General features: G+C 40.1%; 1 protein-coding gene across 1 annotated transcript in view; it reads right to left on the reverse strand.

The window, feature by feature from the left end:
• SPAG17 (sperm associated antigen 17) overlaps positions 1 to 21070 on the reverse strand; it is a 218614-nt gene extending 197544 nt beyond the window's left edge. Inside the window, exon 1 of the mRNA XM_060009438.1 lies at positions 20990 to 21070. Within this exon, the coding sequence (XP_059865421.1) occupies positions 20990 to 21070 (81 nt within the window). The remainder of the gene's footprint in view (positions 1 to 20989) is intronic.
• Between the last annotated feature and the right edge of the window lie 790 nt (positions 21071 to 21860).

Genomic DNA, 21860 nt, shown 5'->3' on the forward strand with positions numbered 1-21860 from the left:
CAGGGTCATTAACAAGGGTGTGAGGAGTTAGACCCTGCTAAGACATTCCTCTGCTAAAACATGTTTCCTGGGAGTGACTCAGACTAGCAACCAGACTGGCAACCAGGGGAATGAGGCAGCTCTTCCTGACAGTAGGGAAAAGCCAAGGACTCACATACACACATGTGTGGATTATAAAACCATTCCTCCCATCTCTTTCCTTCTTCCTCCTTTCGCCTATCTCCCATCAAGAGATGATGTCCTGCTCCCTCTTCCCTTCCACCTACTGCCTCTGGGCTGCAAATTCTGATTCCTTTCTCTTTCAAGACCCCTTTGATATTCTTAGAGCTTGATTCTATGGTGGAAGGTATCAGGGTAGGGTGGGGAGAGAAGGAGCCACACATAAAATGAACCCTCTAGGTCCAGAATCTGAACCTGACCCTTGTCCCCTGCAGCAACACTACCACCGGGGTCTGTCTACCCTAATCTTCTGACCTCGCCCAAGGGTGTGCTGGATCTGATTGCCCACAGCTCTTCCTGACCCTGTTCAGTGGGGCTGTGTTGGTAACCTGAAACTTGCTGTGGTGGGAGCATTTAAACTAAGGCAATGGCAAATGCTACCAATAAGAGCTTTCCTCCTGGAGAGCAGGTGATTAAACATTTGCCAGCACATTGAGGGCCCCCATCCCAGGAAGGCCTGTTGGTCTAAGGCCGACTTAGAGATGAATTTGATTTAAAACGCCAAGGCTGTCTCTGAGAAAATACTGAGGGCAAAGCAGATTCTCTCCATCTATTGCCCCTCCCAACCCCAATACACATTGTGCAGCAGTGTGCTGCTATGTGAATTCATAATTAAGTGTCTGCTGATGCTGTTTCAGGTGTGGCCCAGCCTTAAGCACTATCCTTCAAAATGGGCTCTATAAAAACAGGTGACAAGGTAAGGACAGAGAGGCCACTGTGGGAAGAGCAGGACCAAGCTACTCCAATGTTCTCCTTGCCTCTTGGCCGTCTCAGGGGTCTACTTCCACACGCTGGTTCTGAGCACTGGGGTCATTGCCATGGGAGGGCCCCAGCACCCCTTGCCCATAGGTGACGAGGCGCCCTCATATTTTGGTGGCCCCTTGGAGAAGGGGTGGTGGCCCACACGTCATTGTGGCATAGTAATTAAGAGCCTGGACTCAGGAGACAGAATGCCTGCTTTTGAATCTCAGCAAACCAGCTGTGTGTCCTTGGGCAAGTTACTTAACTTCTCTGTGCTTCATGTATAAATGAGGGTAACTACAGTACCTACCTTTTGGGATTGTTGTGAAGATTGAATGAGACAATCTATAGAGAATCTTTCTGAGCACAGCACTTAGCAACAATCATAGCCATCATGATGGATATTATTTTGGGGGCTTCTCCTTGGGTTAGTCATTAGAACAAACATGGTTGTTCCATACATGCTGTTTCAAGTGTGGAAAGCTTAGGGGTGAATGCAGAAAAAAAAAATCAAACAGAGTATCAACAGCTGCCTCATAAGTGACAGTCAACTTATAAAATAATTTTCTCATTGATAACAATAAACTTGTTAACTAATATATTTTTAAAATATTTTAGGTCTTTGGAAGAGAGGCCAAAAATCATGAACACAGGATATTTAAAATTCTCCAGGTATAGAATTCTCAGAGCTGTGGGAGAGGATGTGAGAGCGAGGCAGGAGGGTACTTTAAATCCTTTTGCACCTGGTGCAGGTTTGTCAGCGATGTCAACCTATCATCAACTGTGAAAAGACATTGATTAGAGTTAAATAAGGAGTACAGAGGCTGACTAAGGAGATGATGAGTTCTGAGGTAGCCACACAGAGGACCAGCTACCAGGCTGATTTTCATTAGAGATGGGGGCCTGCTTACTTGGTTTTAAACAAATAAGAACTTGGCTTTGAAATATATCAGGTAGGGCTAGTTCTTAAAAACAAAAGCAAAGTGACTGAAGTTTATTCTTGATAGAGAACCTTAGTGCATCCCTCTCTCCAGATAAGATGGGCTCCCTGACCTGCGGCTATATCCTGGCTTCCCTGGGCCCTTACAGGTGAATTTCTAGAATTCACCATCCCCTTCTCCTGGGTAGAATACAATTTATCCACATCACCTCCTATTCAACTCAGGGCCTTAATAGTTGATTCTGGTAACTGGATGAATAAATATACCTCAAGGCTTTAGTGAAATTTAGTATTTAAAAAAATACTTTAAAAATTATTTTTTAAATTAAAAAGTATATTTTTCTTTCCAAACTATCTTCATTTTCAAAAAAGGAATCCCAGTGACTCCTGGACTAACTCAAAGGGATGCCCTGCTAAGGAGACTATTTTAGGCAGTGGGCTGGGCCAGTGTAAAAGGTTCCCTTAGAATCATACCACCTGGATAACTTCCTACTTTGCCCATGTGCCTGGCATATAGTAGCATTCAATAAATGTTTCTGGAACTTAGTAGCCAAAACCACACACTACAGAGAATTTTTACACATGCTTAGTATGAGAATGCCAACTAAGTATGTGGCATTTTATCGGCTACACTCAGCACTTTGGAAGGAACCATGTCTCTGAATCATTGAGCATTTGAATGAAAGGAAGAGCATATCCTCTGGACGTTCAGACAACACTGTAATGTCTTATATTCACTGATGAGAACTCAGAAGCCTGGAAGCATCTTTACTGTGTACGCACACACTACCTGTCTGGTGTTCCTTGTCTTCATGAATATTAAACGTCATCACTAGTTAAAATTACTGAAGTTCTAGCTCTATTTACAATAGCCCGGAGATGGAAACAACCTAAGTGCCCATCATCGGATGAATGGATAAAGCAGATGTGGCACATATATACAATGGAATATTACTCAGCCATAAAAAGAAACGAAATTGAGTTATTTGTAATGAGGTGGATAGACCTAGAGTCTGTCATACAGAGTCAAGTAAGTCAGAAAGAAAAAGACAAATACCGTATGCTAACACATATATATGGAATTTAAGAAAAAAAAATGTCATGAAGAACCTAGGGGTAAGGCAGGAATAAAGACGCAGACCTCCTAGAGAATGGACTTGAGGTTATGGGGAGGGGGAAGGGTATGCTGTGATAAAGTGAGAGAGTGGCATGGACATATACACACTAACAAACGTAAGGTAGATAGCTAGTGGGAAGGAGCCGCATGGCACAGGGATATCGGCTCGGTGCTTTGTGACCGCCTGGAGGGGTGGGATAGGGAGGGTGGGAGGGAGGGAGACGCAAGAGGGAAGACATATGGGAACATATGTTTATGTATGAGTGATTCACTTTGTTATAAAGCAGAAACTAACACACCATTGTAAAGCAATTATACCCCAATAAAGATGTTAAAAAAATAATAATAATAAAAAAAAATTACTGAAGTTCTGGTGTAAAGATGCAGAGCTCTGAAGTGGTATCGAATTCTGCCTCTGTAGTTCCTCTGCTAAATGACCTTGGATCTATCTTTGTGACTCAGTTTTCTCATTTATAAAAATGGGGCTAATAATAGAAACTTCCAAAGGTTGTGGGAAGTCTCTAATGATAAAATATATATATTGAAGCATTTTGTAAATTGTAAAGCTACATGCAAAGGTAAAATATTAAGGCATGCAAAGAAAAGATTACGATTCTCCTTAGAAAATTTTGCAAAAAATGGGTTAAAACAGGCGATTATTTCCGTAATTTTGAATCTGCATATGTCCTGAGGATCTTCTTTGGACGGTTTAGCCTCTGAGCTTAGGCTGTTTGTTCGTCTTTTGTTTTTCAGGGTTCTTGGCTCATCCCAGCAATCTCGTACATGAGTCTAATTCGGTTTTGCTCCATGCATCAGAGAGTTTTAAGACAGCTATTAAAACACCACATGGAAAAGCTTTGCAGGGAATTCTACTCCACAGAGAAGCCACAGAAACCACTACACACCTTAACTATCTCCCCACCCCCCAGAGTTGGCTAAAATTACAGCTCCATTATGTTAGTACAATCCAGCCAATTTTATTGCTTGGAGCAAAATCTGAGGTCCAAAATGAACTTCAGAACATAAAAAGTAAGGCAAACCTCAAAAGGAAACAAGCTTCTTTGGGTTTTCAAACAAATATTACATATCAGAGGCATTCTTCTAACGGAGGAGACCAAGCAAAGCCAAGAGGAGTCCTGCTAATTGCTCCACGAATGTAAAGCTGGAACCAGGGACTCACCCCAAAGAAAGGAGATCTCTTTTCATCATCAGATATTAAAGGCTACAACCTTTCATCAACTCCCTCCTCAGACATGAGACCCCTTTGTGCCTTCCTCGAGTCCCTTCAGTGTTGAATTACTATCTTCCACGTTAAAAATTAAGATATATTTTCAGGACTCAATATGAGCTCATTAGTTATCCTAATTTAGCCCTTCCCTTTTTTTTTTCCCCACCTTCCTTTGTCTAATTAAATGTCATTTTTTCCCTAAGCATTGTGACGTAGTCCATGAACTTGTATGGCTTTGGCACTACGGCTACACAAAGGAAACAAAATAACCAACCAATGCTCTTTCTAATGAGCCATCCACGCCCCATAGCTGCTGCTTGGTTTGTTACATCTCACTTGTCATTTGTTCACTACAAAGCCACCGATACAGTTTAATTTCTACATGCATCTTGAGTGAGTGCGGAACACCCAAGGATACTTCTGACTATCACAAGAATATAAGACTGTCTTGATTACAAGCACTCTATCCTATTTGCCCCAAAATTCAATAAAATGTCTAAGAAATGCCAATATTTTGGTAACCAAATTTCATTCCCCATACGGTCTCTAATACTTGGAAGCAGAACAAAAATTCTTTGTCTGACCACCTGCTCTGATTTTTAGGTCTAAAGCTGTGGTCTTCAAATTATGATGTGGGAAAGAAGGGACGATCCCAGGCAGTATCAGATCTTCTAGATACCTGAGTTTGTGTCACGTTAGTAGGGAACAGTGAGACTATTCAAGCACTCCCTGAGGGTGTCAGAAAAACTATGAGAGTGTACCTTGAGCAAGAAGCGTGGTAGAGAATCTGTGTTCTGCCTCAATTCAACAAAAAAAAGAGGCGGGGTTCAACTCAACCAGCATTTATTAAATTACTCTGGTTAAATGTCTGAGATGTAACAAACTGTAAAGCATACCCCAAAATGACTAAGATAGGAGTTTGAAAGTGGGCAAACAGTGCTTATACATGGAAATAAGTTCCTTAAAAGGTCTTTCCCTTGTGCGAGCTACCTGGCCACTCAGTTGCTTTGACTGGCCTGTCAAAGGAGTTAGGGTGCGTTGCTCCCCAGATCTCGTTCTGTGCACAGCAATCCTGACTTTTCCAGCTGCCCAGGACCCAAGAATTGTGCCAGGGATTGAAGAGGTGATGGAGATCTGCCTCTGAGTGAGGAAACTGGGGTAAAACCTCCAAATCATCAAGTGAAGGGTTAAAGGTATTGATCGGTACCAATCGTTCCTAGTGGGAGGGCAGATTGGAGTGTGGGTGGTATCTGAGGCAGCTCCTGAGATCTTTTTCCTAGACTGCTTGTAATTTCCTTCCGATCTCCACTCAACTGTCCCTGTTGTAGGGAAGGGTTTCTAGGAGGTGGACAAGAAGGTGGGGTGAAGGAGAGCCAGGAGGGGAGGTGTCACTGAAGCCAGAAGAACAGTGGTGTATGTCGTCAAAGGCAACTAGAAGGTTACCACTGACCTTAGCAAAAGCAGTTGTACTTGAGTGAAACTGCTTCCCACTCATTCCTTCCCTCCTGCAATCCTATATGCCCTCATAATTCACATATCTCCTTTATAATATGAACCTCACATGGTTTAAGGACCACATGACAATATATTCTAAGTTAATGATTATGATAAATTTCAAGCCCTAGACCTGGTTATGGTTATTAATTTTCCCTAACTACATAGGTACATGGAGTCTATTTATTGGTTACATCAGGGCAGTAATTCATTATAATTATTCCTTTCCTATTGATTCCCTAATATAGTCCTTACAATAGCTCTTTCAATGTTATAATGAAAAGACCACTGGATTTAGTATCAGAAAACCTGATCATTAGTCCTGATTCCAACCACGTGGTCTTGGAAAAACACTCACGTACTCAGAACCTGGACCTTAACAAAATAATACTTACAGTAGGGAGTCATTCATTCATTCAATAAATATTTACTGAGGAGTTACTATGTGTCAAACATTGAAATGGGCATTAGGAATAGAATGCATAGGCATAAGGCATAATTACTACCCTTAAATAGCATCAGCCTGGGGAAGAAAAATCCACAAATAACAGAGAAAAGGGATTATAGTTAAAAGTATTCCATAAGAAAGTGCTGTATAAAGTATCCATTTCTTTTGTTATACTGTTTATCCTAATTTATTCACTAATAACTTTTGCTATATGGGTACCTATGCTACACTGGAAATGAAGGATACAAAGATTAATAAGACAAGGGAAATTAAAGGAAATGAACTAAATCTGTATTTCTCAGCATGGTTAGACTTTAAAACATAATGATGAATTTTAAAAAAAGATAAATTGCAGAACTGGTAAGTACAATATGGAACCATTTGTATAAATTAAAAAAATCATAAACAATATTACATAATATTCGTGGATATAGATAAATAGATACATAGATAGGCTCAGAGGATATGCATTCATGACAGTGTGTGCTCCTAGGAAGGGAGAGAAAGGAATGGAACAGGGGCTGGGGGTAAGGACAAAGTGTTCTTCCATTTTTTTCCCAGTGTTTATTTTAAAAAAAAGAGAAACTAGCAATTGTCCCGATGGTACAAATGTCCTTGTTATATTACCCTTTGTGCTTTCCTGCATTAAAAAAGAAGGAAGTCTTTGCTCTCAAAAAACCCACATTCTAGTAAGGGAGGCAGATATGTGCACAGTCATAACGTAAAATGATACGGGTTTTACTGTTGACCGCATCTCTCCCTGCGTCTTATGTCCCTGCCTCACGGGCAGATGCTGATTGAAGAAAGAGTGGAAGGAATTCTTTGCCTATGTCTCTTGTTTGTCAACCTTCTATCTACACAGTGGCCACACCTCCACCTCCTCAGAAGAGCAAAGCTCTCTTGTTTAGGTTTCTTCCCCTTTTCACATTCTCTTCTCAGTACGTCCTTCACTAGTCTGAAGAACTTGCTCCTTTTTCTCGGGCTGAGGGAAAGATTCTGATCCTTTCTCTTTTGTACTAGAGCAAATGACCCACTTTCCTTTGACCTGCTTTTCCAGATTGTTCCGTCAATCCTATCTCTCCCCCTCCAGTTTTCAATCCCTTCCTGCCCTCTCCTCTCTATCCCATTTCACAAAAGCATAGCTATCTTCACCTAATCCCAGTCTCCCCGCTAACCATTTTCCATAGGATCTTCTTTTCTTCATAGTCAAACTCCCCAAACATGGGACCTAGCGCTTGAGGCCCTGGATCCTGATAAGCCACAGTATTGCTCCCACCTCCCTCCCTCACCTCCACCACCATTCACTCTATTGAAACTGCATCCTTTAGGATCACTAATTGTGTCCTCATCACCGAATATGGTTGCCTTGCTCTGTTCTCCCTAGATCTCCATAGGTGGGGACTTCAAACGCCATTTCGTGCCCTTCTCCCTGGACGGATGTCCATGACACAACACTGTTCTCATTCTGTCTTTATTCCTGTGGCTGTTTCTTCTCTGACCATCAGGCTCTTTCCTTTGTTTCTACCTCATAAATGAGGACCTTTAAATATTCCATAGAATTCTATGCTCAACCTTCTGTTCTTCTCCTGGCACATTCTCTCTATTGGATATTCTAGGTCCTCCCACAGCATCCACCCCACTTCTCTACTACAATCCCTAAGTCGATGCCTCCAACCATGGACTGTGAGTTATAGTCTATGGACTTCCTGATGAATTTCTACTTTGATGTTCTACCATCATCTCATACTCAGAATGTCTGAAAGCTGAGTTCGTTACCTCTCTGTATACCCTAAAAACAAAACAAACAAAATCCTATCACAAACAGTAAAAATCATCCAAGTTCATTTAACTGAATTGGTCAGTTTCTGAGACTTTCCATTTTTCCCAGTCATCATGCTTCAAATCCTCCCTCATTCTCCTTTTGTATATGCAATCGCAGTTACTTTCTTTCTAGAATTTCTTGGATCTGTCATTTCCTTTTTATTTTCATGGTGATTCGGCTAGTTCAACCTATAACCACCTCAAACCTAGACCACTGAAAATACCTTCTACGGGGTCTATTCGAGCCTCCAGCTTCTTCCATCTCTAACCTATTAATTTTTTCTAAGAATCAGTTTAATCATTTCATGCTTCCCTCACAGAAAGTATTTTAATTGTCTAACTCTTAGACTCTAATGGGATAAGTCCAAACTCTATCTTACTAGAATTCAAAATCCTTTACATTCTCTTCCCCACATATTTTAAACACCATATCTCCCACTATTTCTAAACTCTCACAGCTCTCAAATTGTTCTATGTAAGTTCTTGAGCCTTAATTTTGCCATGTAAATGGGAATAATATTTTTAGAGCTGTTGTGAGGATGAACCATGACAGTGTGTGTAAGGCACCTAATCCAGTGCCTAGTGAGTGGTTAATTATGTATCACAAATATGTCATGTGTTTTCTCAGCTCTCTGTTTGCTCAGCATGGTCCTTTTATACAGAATTCCTTGCTTCCAGGTGAAATTCCTGCTTCACCTGTGGCTCTTTCCCTAAACATCTCAGCCCAGCAGTGACCACTGTGTCCTCTGCTTGCAAACTCATTATCAGTACTATACTAGTAACATAGTACTTACATTGAGGTCATGATATTAGTGTGGGTCTTCAGCTGTAGCGTGCATGAGAATCATGTTTGTTAAAGTACAAATCGAAGTACAAACTATGCTCCACCCTGAGTTTCTGATTCAGTAAGTCTACGGTGGGGCCTGGGAATTTGCATTTCTTATAAGTTCCCAGGCGATGCTGTTGCTTCTGGTCCAGGGATTACACTTTTAGAATCACTGGTGTCTATGTTTTCTCTGATTAGCTCTATGTCTGTGTTTTCTCTGATTAGCTCTAGGTGGCAGGAATGCTGTATTGTTCCTTTTTCCATTGACCCATCCTCCCCTTTCTATACATCCCAGGTAGTACACAGGGCAGTAGTTTAATACAAAAGGAACAAATGTTTTTCAGCTGAATTTAATCACTTACTGAAGCTATGGTCAAACTCCATATTTACTAGCTGGTTGTACTCAGTCTTAAACCATTTCCAATATTTAAAAATCTACTGAAGGAGAATGTCTTAGTGATGTCAGGTAAAGAACATATTATTTGTATATAAAAACCACATTAGATATAGATATAGCCTCAAGCTTCAATTCTTCGTTAGTAGAGAAGTATATGGACTCTAGGAATTTAATAAAGGAAATTATTTCTATTTTCCTTTGGAATGCATTTTTAAAGTTATACTTTGGGATGTGCCCATCTTACATTCTGGAAATTCAGAATGCTTTAAATAATTCCCCTATGAAAGTATGTTTCTGTGTCAAGGACCACTCTCTGCCTCCTCTGAAGCCTAGAGATGGACTGGCAGTGAGGGGGATTAGAAGGAAGGTGTCCATACCAAAACAGGACAGACGAAGAAAAATAGGGAGAACTTTCAGAAGACATTAAAAGGGTAATTTTGTCCCCAAATCTGGGGAAGATAATGGTAGGCAACTTAGTAATTGCTATTCTCCCCCTGGCTCACCCATGACTCAACTGCTACTGGGCTAAAGATACATTACAGAAGGAAGCTCCAGCTCCACAGCTGACCATGTTTAGGGCTTGGAATTGACCAGTGGGGTACGTCTACTATAGACTTACATAAGGAAGCTCTAGGAAGGCATCCATCTTTCCTAGTTTGATTTTATTTTAATCCCACTTTCTCCAGCCCAAACTGAACAATTCAAGGTGAACAATCTTTCCTACTTAATTCATTTGAAACATTTAAATACAGTTCTTTTGTTTCAAGGTGCTTGTTCGTTTGACCGAAAATTTTCATTGACCAAACTAAGTTGGATAATTTTAAAGACTTTTTCTAGCAGCTAAAATTCAAAGTAGAAAGGAAACTTTCAACCTCCTCGATTTTGGAGGAACACTGGCTTCTATAAAATAAGACTAATTAGAGACGCTGATGAGGTCAACATGGAGACAAAGCTAAAGAAAAAATGCTGCCAAGGAGGCTGAGAACAAACTTCCAGTGAAGCCACCAAGAGGCTCTTTGTGTGGTATACGCTGTGTAAGATGAGAGAATTTCCTCAGCTGCTTTGAAGACAGTACTGATGAGGGTATAGCCAGAGGTCCAGTTCCCATACGGACTTCACGTGACCCCAAATTCTGCTCCACACGACCAAAATCTTTGGCCTCTAGACATGATTGCTCTTAATTACTGAACACAAGAGGGACTAAGCAAAAACCTTTCTTCAGAAAAACAGATCATCATTGCTTTAAATATGTTTTAAAGTGTATACCCTTCTGAGCAAAAGTGACATCTTCATCACAAAGAATAAAGTAACACATTCACAGTTATTTCCATCTCAAAGGTTGAAAATATGGTCCTAATAAATCATTTTTCCACAAACATTTTCCTAGGTTGGTGCTAAATTTCTAAGATATGCATGACAAGTTAAACAATAAACATTCTCTAATGCTTCACCTTTATGATTACAGTAACAACTGTGAATAATGAAACGCTTTCTATCCTTGCTCAGCCATCTAAATACTTGATGTGAAGACAGAGGTAGCTGACATAATGGAAAAGAATATGAGAAAGTATGTGTGTGTGTGTGTGTGTGTGTGTGTGTGTGTGTATAAAACGGAGTCACTTTGCTGTATAGCAGTAATTAACACAACATTGTAAATCAACTATACTTCAATAAAAAATTCAAAAAAAAGACAGAGGCAGTTGAAGTCAATATTCCTAACCTTTAACTAGTTTAACCAAAACTCAACTATTAAATACGTATATGGAGTCATAGACAGTTTTAGAGATCCCATGATTTTTCATTGGTGCTTATATAATTTGGGGGATTTCCTCTCCATTTCTATTCAATATATCCTGCCTGAGTAACTGTTACGCTGTCTGTACCACCCAAGGCCAACACACTATAGTCATATTTAGCAAAAACACAATAAGAACAACACAAAGAATCATGATCGTGAGGGGTGAGGACAAGAGGAAGCCAGGAAACAATTTATTTAATTTTAGAAAGCATTTCACAAGTTTACATACCAAAAACATTGAGTTACCATGGAAGTAGAGGAAATGTTTTGTCACAGAGAACTGGCTAAAAAACAAAGGCGAAGTTAAGCAGACATCTCTCTGGATGGAGAAGTGTTAACAGCAGGGAGCCCTGGGAACCTTCCTCGTATATGTCTTATTCAACTGCCTTTATACAAAATACGTAAATAGTTACAGTGAAACACAAACTTTCAGAATTTAATGTTAGGTGATTTCTTCCATTGCCATTTAGTCCAATTCCTTCATTTTGCAGATGGGGGTAAAAAATCTATGACATGGAGACTTGGTCAAGGTGACACAGCTAGCAAGAAGCACGTCCCGATTCCTAGACAATGGGCCTTCCTCTGCCACCCTGCCTTGGCTTCACCGGCAGATGTTGTGACAATGACATTGTGCCAAGGGGACAATTAAACACTGCAGGGAGATTTCACAAAGCCTTCTGAGTTGAGCAAGCATGTGTGTCAGATGAGATTCAGTGTGGAAAATATAAGTAAATGCATTGAAGAAAACATAATCTAAACTCCAGTCAGAAGTTTAGAGGCTTTATATGACCCAGCAATCCCACTCCTGGGCATATATCCGGAGAAAACTCTAATTTGAAAAGACATGTGCACCCCAATGTTCATTGCAGCACTATTTACAATAGCCAAGACATGGAAGCCATCTAAATGTCCATTGACAGAATAATGGATAAAGAAGATGTGGCATATATATATAGAGAGAGAGAATACTACTATATTAGTAGAATACTACTCAGCCATAAAAAGAATGAAATAATGCCATTTGCAGCAACATGGATGGACCTAGGGATTATCATATTAAGTGAAGTAAGTCAGAGAAAGACAAATACCGTATGATATTACTTGTATGTAGAATCTAAAATATGATGCAAATGAACTTACTTACAAAACAGAAACAGACTCACAGACATAGAAAACAAACTTGTGCTTACCAAAGGGGAAAAGGGGTGGAGGAGGGATAATTTAGGAGTTTGGAGTTAGCAGATACACACTACTATATATAAAATAAACAACAAGGTCCTACTACACAGCATGGGGAACTATATTCAATATCCTGTAGTGAACCATAATGGAAAAGAATATGAAAAAGAATATAGATATATAACTGAATCACTGTGCTGTACACCAGAAACTAACACAACATTGTAAATCAACTATGCTTCAATTAAAACAAAAGAAGTTTAGAAGCTTTTATGATCAGTTACAGGAAAGGTGCCTGTATTAATGCTTCCCCATAACCAACAGCTTAATGTGCTGCAGTTCCATTGAAATGCCTTGGCTCACCAGATGTAGAAAAAAGTGGGAACAAAATAGAAAACCTTGCCCTACAACTGTACAAAACCAGAGGGCCTAAGTACTTGGAAAGTTGTGTTGAGTTTTGGGCATAAAACCTAAAAAGAGATTGAATAGCTGGAAAGAGTCACAAAATGGCAAATAAACTGGTTATAGGAAAAGAGGGACTTCAATGGGAGGACTGACTGAAAGAAATTTAGGAGAGAGAGGGGAAACTATTACTATACAGTAATATAGTACTGAGTACAGCCACAACTACTGAGCCCACGCGCCACAACTACTGAAGCCTGCACACCTAGAGCCCGTGCTCCGCAACAAGAGCAGCCACCACAGTGAGAAGCCCGCACACCGCAACGAGGGGGAGCCCCCGCTCGCCGCAACTAGAGAAAGCCCGTGTGCAGCAGTGAAGATCCAATGCAGCCAAAAATAAATTAATAGATTAACTAATTAAAAAATAAAAGATAACAATCACTGAAGTAATTTAGTGGAAGGAGAAAAGTCAGTAGGGACCAGAATAATGTAATTAAGCTCCCTTCTGGAAGATATAAGGGAGGGTTTTAATGAGAAGGAGTTGGATGGAGGCAGGGAGATCTTCAGGCCAGGAAACTACATGGGAAAAGTCAGTATGTGCCTGGGGATACTACAGAGACCACTCAACTGGAGTAAAGGAAGATAAAGACGGATGGGCAGAGAAAGACCAAATTAGGCAGGGCCATGAAAGCCAGGCAGAACATCTTGCATTTTATCTTGTGGGTAACTGGGAGCCAATGACGGTTTCTATGGCTAGAGCTGAAACATGGTCAACATTCACCATTTCTTAACATTTCCCTAGTATGTTGCCAAACTCATACTGGCAACACTTACGTTTTACTTGTATTTAATATTTTTCATTTGCTATAAAAACAATCACGTATACCATCTAGGTAGATATTTTGACATGAGAACTCCCTTTGGTTCCAAACTCATTCAAATAATACATTTTTGTCTAAAAAGATAAATTATAATGTGAGGTTATGAAAAGTCCATTTCCCTCTTAACATTCTTCCTAGCAGCTCAGTTGTTTTCGTTGGCCTTTATTAAAACAACCTTTGTGTGAACTGGCAATCTGTTTGGTAAATATCAATGAAAGCATATTTCAGAAAATATAGTAATAAAATCCAAGCCAATTTCAGAAATATGTTTGCTGCCAGACATCAGTCTTCAGCTCATATTATGAGGATTTCCAGTAAGTCTTACACATTAACATGAGAAACAGCTTACTGTTTAAGATCAAAAAAGTTGAAAAATTCTTCACTGCCTCTCAAACGTTATTCAGGGGGTCTGTCCATAAAATGTATTTCTCTTTTGATAAACTGCATTTATAATGGTTTCAAGCACTTCAATTCAATTGAACAGTTTTCCTCCCAAACCTACTGAGACTGCTTATTATCATTCTAGTATCTATATACTTTACAACTTTAAGAGGTCTGGAGTATTAATAATTTCAGCAATACCTATCTGGAACCCTTATCTACTTTCCAAACCTTTATAAGATAGAAGCTTTGTTCAAGACTCCAAGGAAATTCTGTTACTATTTTTCAAGTGTGCACAACTCAGCTATTGTCACTAAGCTACATTTAATAAGAGAAACATATTATTCCTCAGCTGAAGTCTAATGAGGAGGAGAAACTGCTAACTATATGTTCTAAAAAGCATTCACTTAAATGCCTCCTGGTTGGCAGATAAAATATCTCTGTGAAGTGAAATGGAATCATTGCATAGTTCTTTTGGGGGTACTGTTACAATCAGCCTATATATCTGCTATGATGGTTTTTTTATATAAATGTTTTCTGTCCCTTCCTCTTCTCTTAGAAAACATCTCCTCAGTCTAACTGCCCTGGTTTCTACAATAAAGGTTTCTTCATATTTCAAAGTAAATCAGTGAATTAATTTCGTATAGAGTTTGAGTGTGGTTCTGTGTGCCTATAAACGTGCTGGTCATTGTGGAGTAGATATAAGGAGTATAAGATATGATTTTTCTGTGAAGCAGCTTACATTACATCAATACTTGTGCTCTATAAAACATGAAATGATAGCAAATAATTCAAGGCATTCTCACAACCAAGGACTGGGTTGTAAAAGACAGAGCCTAGATCCAAGGTGGGGGGAAGATAAATGTGGGTTAGGTTATTTAGGAAAGCTCACTGCAAGGCATGGCTTTATGAGAGCCTCGAAGAATGAGCCTGACAAGGGGAGGGAAGGTGGAAATTCATTTCAAGCAAAGAGACTAATATGAGTGAAAAAGCAGGATGCAGGGAGTGAACTCTCTTATTGAAGGGTTATTAGATGCCAGATGTGATAAAATATTTATGAAATGAAATAAATATCATTTACTCCTCACAGCAAATCTTTGAGGTGGATATTATTATCTCCATATGACAAAAGGAGAACGAGGCTCAGAGAAGGTAAGACATTTGCTCTAGGTCACCCATGGGCCTTTCAAAATCAGGATTCGACACCTAGGTCTACCTGGCCCCAGAGCTGGGGCTTTCTCCAGCAGCTCATTGCCTCCTTTGTGTGTCTGTGCTTCAAGGAAGAAAATGTCTTGCCTCTAGCTATTCAATGTGATGGTTAACTGGCGGCCAGCTTAGGGCTTCCCTGGTGGCGTAGTGGTTAAGAATCTGCCTGCCAATGCAGGAGACACGGGTTCGATCCCTGGTCTGGGAAGATCCCACATGCCACAGAGCAAATAAGCCCAGGTGCCACAACTACTGAGCCTGAACTCTAGAGCCTGTGAGCCACAACTACTGAGCCCGTGTGCCACAACTACTGAAGCCCGCGTGCCTAGAGCCCATACTCCAGAACAAGAGAAGCCACCGCAATGAGAAGCCTGCGCACCACAAAGAGTAGCCCCTGCTCGCCACAACTATAGAAAGCCCGTGCATCAATGAAGACCCAACATGCCCAAAAAAAAAAGGAATCATTATTTAAAAATATGTGGATATTTGTATTAAAGAAGAGTTGAAGGCTTAATCAAGAAGCAAAATCTTAATGATAAATATAAGGCAAATGACAATGAGTATCCATTCCCTTAAGCTGGGTATTAGGGACCTGAAATCATCATTACAAAATGAAATCAGTGAATCGGAATAGTGAGGCTGGCTGGGTTAGGGAATGTGTAGATTGCCATAATTTTTTTTCTGTTGTTGTTTTTTTTTTTTAACATTCTCTATGGTGGGTCACAGTAAGAGAATGAAATAATTGCTGTGCCAATAGTTGGTCTCACAAGTTATGGCTGCCTTCTTGCTACACCTAAAAAGGAGAACTTAAACTTGGAACAAATGAAAAGAAATAACCATCTTGGATAATCTGAAAATATGGAAGTACTTAAGAATTAAAACTAACAAAATCCCAAACCAAATCGACTCAAACAAACTTTGGAGAACCCTCAAATTCTGTAGAACATATTTGGGACAAAAGTCTATAATACCTTAAAGAAAAAGAAAAGGGTTTGTATCTGGCTTCTCAATATTCACTATACTGGTATCATGCTGTCACTTAACACAGATAACATTGTGAGGATTTTCCCCACTGTGTCAACACAAAAGTCTTGATCATAACACACGATTCCATTTGAAACACGTAGCTCACTCATTTTGAAGCCATGTGACAATCTGTAGGCTTCTAAAAGGAATGGCTCTGCTGTTTGAACAATTTTGGTAAATTTTCCTAAATTTTCATGAGCAAAGCTTGTACTAGTCTCCCCTTCCCCAGCATCACCTGCTGTGTATGTTTGTAAGAAATGGAAAAAATCAGAGTTGATTACAAAATCTCTCAGACCACAGTAAGATCAGCAAGATGGCCAACTAGAAAGCTCTAGGCCCTCTGTCCCTCACAGAAACATTAGAAAAACAACCAGAGATTGACTAAAATAACTTTATAGGAGCTCTGAAACCAGTCAAAGATCTAAAGCAACCGAATGAATGCCCAAAATCAATAAAAAGCCACATTCAATATGGTAGGAAATTTTGTGGCACTTCTACTCTCCCTTGCCCCACCCTTTCTCTGGAGAAAGGACAATCTTTTCAATAATTCGTGCTGGGAAAACTGTATATTTACATGCAAAAGAATGAAGTTGGACTCTTACCTCATACTATAAATGAAAAGTAACTAAAAATGGACCAAAGACCTAAATGGAAGGCAGAAAACTCTTAGTAGAAAACATAAGGTAAAATCTTCATGACTCTGGGTTTGGCAATGATTTCTTTGATATGACACCAAATGCATAGGCAACAAAAGAAAACTTAAACTGAACTTCATCAAAATTAAAAACTTTGTACATCACAGTACACAAAGAGTAAAAAGGCGGGGCTTCCCTGGTGGCGCAGTGGTTGGGAGTCTGTCTGCCGATGCAGGGGACGCGGGTTCGTGCCCTGGTCCGGGAGGACACCACGTGCCGCGGAGCGTCTGGGCCCGTGAGCCATGGCCGCTGAGCCTGCGCGTCTGGAGCCTGTGCTCCACAACGGGAGAGGCCACAACAGTGAGAGGCCCGCGTACCGCAAAAAAAAAAAAAAAAGAGAGAGTAAAAAGGCAACCCATGAAATAGGATTAAATATTTGCAAACCATGTATCTGATAAGGGATTAATACCCGGAATATATTTAAAAAAAAAAAAACTCAACAATTTAACAATAAAAAACCAAGAAACTTGACTAAAAATGGGCAAAAGAAGATACACAAATGGCCTAAAAGTGCATAAAAAGATGTTCAACATCAAAAATAATCAGGGAAATGCAAATCAAAACCACAATGAAATACTACTTCACACCCATTAGGATGGCTGCTATATATAAGTATATAAATAAAAAACACAGACTGTTAAAAGCATTTGGTGAGGATGTGGAGAAACTGGTGGGAATATAAAAATGTTATAGCTGCTATGGAAAATGGTATGGCTGTTTCTCAAAAAATTAAAAATAAAATTACCATATGATTTGGCAATTCTACTTGTGGATATACACTCAAAAAATTGAAAGCAGGGACTCAAAACAGATTCTTGCACATTCATATTAATAGCAGCATTATTCACAATAGCTAAGAGTTGGAAGCAACCCAAATGGCCATCAACGAATGAATGAATAAAATGTGGTCTATACAGACAATGAAATATTATTCAGCCTTAAAAACAAGGAAATTCCAGTACATGCTACAACCCGAATGAAGCTTGAGGACATTATGCTAAGTGAAATAAGCCAGTCATAAGAAGACAAATACTGTATGATTACATTTACATGAGGCACCTAGAGTAGTCAAATTTGTAGACACAGAAAGTAGAATGGGGGTTGCCAGGTGCTGGGGGGAGGGAGGTGGGGAAACTAGTTAATGGATGTATTTTCAGCTGGGGAAGATGAAAGAGTTTTGAAGATGGAAGGTGGTGATGGTTGCACAACAATGTGAAGATACTTAATGCCACCGAATAGTATATTTTAAAATGTTTAAAATGGTAAATTTCATGTTCTGTATATTTTACCACAGTAAAAAATACAAATAAGAATATCTTAGACCAAAATGTTTCCAGATAGCACCTTCTGTCACTGAGCACCTGGGTTAACACATCTTCCTCTCACTGTGGCCAGCAGAGGCTGCCTTGAGAGTTTCATGAAAAGATTTTAATTTCTATGATACCACAGTATCTTTAACTTCTTAATGCTCCTAGATATCATAAATATGTCTATGTCATATAAAGCCCACACTAAGATGCATTTTTATAACCTTGTACCTAAATATTTCCTGTATATCTAATTTGAGATGTGATATTTTGCATATATTAATAATACAATATACTCACAAATAATATTATTTATTCACATGTACAATAATAAGCTAAATATTTGATACATGGATAGCAAAGTTAGTAAATGACCATTTGATTGACAGAATTAATTTATGAGCAATGTACTTCCAGGAGCCGTCTAACCTACATTTTTCTCTCTCACAATTTAAGTGTCCCAGATTTATTTAAGGCACATGCTGGTCTCCTTTCCTAAAATAATTGTCCTCCTTCCTTCTACCCACTCAAATTCTACCTATTCTTTAGAGCTCAGCCAGAAGAAAGTATTTTAAAAAGCATTTCCTGGCTATCCGAGCCCACTTTCATCCTCCTAATGTCCAGACTCTATATAATCATTTAGTGCTTAGTAATAGACTGCCTTGTATTATTTGCTATCATGTCATGTTTTAGAACCAACTAAAATGTACTGAGAAATTGATGATTATTCTAGCCTGAAAGGACAGCCCAAAACAGTGATACAAGGTACATTCACTAAAAGCAAATTGTGAACTTGCTTATTCTCTGTCAACTCTAGTGCAGCTCAGTACGAATATGAGTTCAAAATCACTATTGATTAGGATTACTAAACTGGCTTATGGAAGACTGGGAGGAAAAATTCCCTCTCTGCGACCCCCAATACACACGCAACACACACACAGTAGCACACACATACTCAACCACGTACACTGGAGCACAGTTTGCACAGAAGTAGCAACTTTATGGAAAGAGACTGTGGAAACGAAAGCAGTAACATTTTTTGAGCATCCAATATGTGCAAAGCACTTTGCCGAGCCCTATGAATAAGGAATTCACACATCTACAGTCATCTTTAACCAAAATTCAGAGTCTGTTACATTGGTGGTTAGGGCATGCTTCTGGGCATTGGCTTAATCTGGGAATTTTCCTCTTGGATCAGACATGAAACCAAGCTGAGAAAAAAATATGAGAGGAGGTGGAGGGTAGTTGTCTTCCCCCTGCAGTAAAGAACCCACATTTCAACAAACTGAAGAAGTTTACTTGTTGTAGTTAAAACTACATATTGTTTTGAGTTCAAATTCTTTCTATTAATATGTAAGATTTATTGAAATTATATTGTTTAAGCAGGAACAAGAAAGCTGAAAATTATTTCAGGTTTTCAAGCCATAAGGGAAAATAGTGCCTTTAGGTTTTCCACTCAACTAGGAAAATTATAGCTTCATATTTGCAGCACTAAGACTAATGCAATGTCAGCAGCTCCATCAAACTCTGTTGTTCAGCAGTTTATAATTCAAGCAGAAATGTTCACTCCAAGCCCAAACTTGGCCTACACAATTTCAAAGAAAATGAAGAAAAAATTATTTTGGCTAGCACTAACTTATAAAAGCAAAAGAGAGGGTCTTTTATAGAGTATTTCAAAAAACATCTAAGAATTTGAGAACGTAACTGAGAATTACTGAGTTGACATCCTTCGTTCCTAAGGTTATAGAAATACCCCCAAATTCCATGACATCATGTCAGCATCGGCAGTGTCTTAACTACTTTCATGAAATTCTTCATCTGGTAGAATTTCATATCAGACAGAATTACTGTTCATAGGGAAAAAACAATTATAGTGGAAAATAAGGACAAATAGGTAGACATTTCTCATGAGGGCATCATAAGACTTTAGATGTATTTTTCCTTTAAGTACTAACTCTCTAGTGAAACATACACACACATAGAAAATGAAAAAAAAAAATTCTAGTTTTTAAAGTGTTTTGCAACGGCAGGCTGGAATTCCCAGAATCTAGCTTCCTCCTTCCAAATGTCATCTTAGAAATAACTTAGTGTTGAAGTGAATTTCTGGCAGCAGATGACAGGAACTATTGGGCTGACCAGCTCACTGGAGGTGGGCGGGTGTGAGTGAGGTGGGGAGCTAGTCAGTTCTGGCATGGCAATTCGACATCCTGTGGCAGGTGGGTTATAGACTGCCTTTGTGTCATCCTGCAGATGAGTCTAGCAGCCAACCCCTCAGTACTCTGATCTCCTACAGTACCTTCAAAATACATCAAAACTTTTGATATTGTGGTATCAGGGCATTACATAAGAAAGTCATCCTTTCCTATCTGTAGAAGGCTCACTTGTATTAAATATGTTGATACCTTAGGTATTCCATGTCTGTTTTCATACAGCATTTATTAAAGCTGTACTATGCACCAGGCTACAGATGATCCAACAGGATTTCTCTCTTCAGGAGAAGTCAGGAGGAAGCGAGCAGTTCGTAAGGACAACCCCAGTACAACTGTGGAGTGCCATCTGGATGACTTCACTGAAGAGGATGCTGAGGTGTCAGAAGGACACCTTGTCTCTTCACCACCACGCACCTTTCACCACCTTTTGAAATCCACTTCCCCTTCCTTCTTCCCTTAACGCTCATTTCGTCAAGCGTTCCCTGCGGATGGGACCCTGGGTCGTTTTGTGTGAAACCATCAGGCCTGGGAGAGCAGTACCAAGTACAATTTTCGGAGGGGACAGCGGTGGCGTCAGGAAGGGAAGGCTAGCCTGGCAGAGTTGCCTGCAGGGTCTGGTCGGGCTTTAGCATTGCGGGGGGGGCAGAGAGGATTTACGGGGTTCTGGGCATACCTGGTTGAAGGGTGCGGCGATGAGCGAGGGTTCCCACATCTTAGAACCTGTGGTCCCGCCGTTCTCTTTTTTGGGTGCCATGCAGAGAATGGGAGGAGCATTGGCCTCTAAACAGGCCTAGGCCTGGACTAAGCGTCTCCGCTGCCATAGTAACCAAAGCCACGCCCAGTTCCTGAAGGAATTGTCTCCCCTCTGCCAAACCTGTTCTGAATCCTCAGGTCAACCGCTTCTGTCGCCATGGCAACTGAGTTTCCCGGAGCGCGCTGCAAACTTGAGGGCGGGACTCCAGTCCCCTTGGTTAAATCTTAGGATTTCCCATCAGAAGAAATGTGCAAGTGGAGAGGGAAAGGACGAGGCCGGCCCCGAGCTGGTCAAGCTTTCTTTTACTCACTTCTACCCTCTGCTTCTTCTTAGAGCCTTCTCTGGCCCGAGGCATTGTCTTGAAATTCAAAATCCCTGGAATCCCGTCCAGGACTTCTTCACCAAGATTTCTTTCACCCTGGGTAACCTAGAATGAAGAACTGACTCTCCTCGGAAGATGGCCCATGCCAGTTTTCTCTTCCACTCTAATCTGCCCAAGATGCTTCACTATGTGAGCCAAATTTGTCCCCCGACCTCCATCCTCTGCTTTGGTCTCGGTTCTGCCTCCCAGGGCCTTACTAAACAAGTCCAATCACTCTTCCACAGGACCCTTTATATAATTATAGTTGGGATTACTGTCTTTATAAACCTTTTTCTCTGCCTGAGTAGCCCCAGTTCTTTTACACTGTCCTCCACTGCTCACTAGAGTCTTTTTCCCCTTTCCCCACCTGCAGCACCAGTATCTAAAATATCCTGATCAGACAGAGTTCCCAAACTAATAATGATAGTA

The sequence above is a fragment of the Delphinus delphis genome, chromosome 1 (assembly GCF_949987515.2).
Source record: "Delphinus delphis chromosome 1, mDelDel1.2, whole genome shotgun sequence".
Lineage (NCBI taxonomy): Eukaryota > Metazoa > Chordata > Mammalia > Artiodactyla > Delphinidae > Delphinus > Delphinus delphis.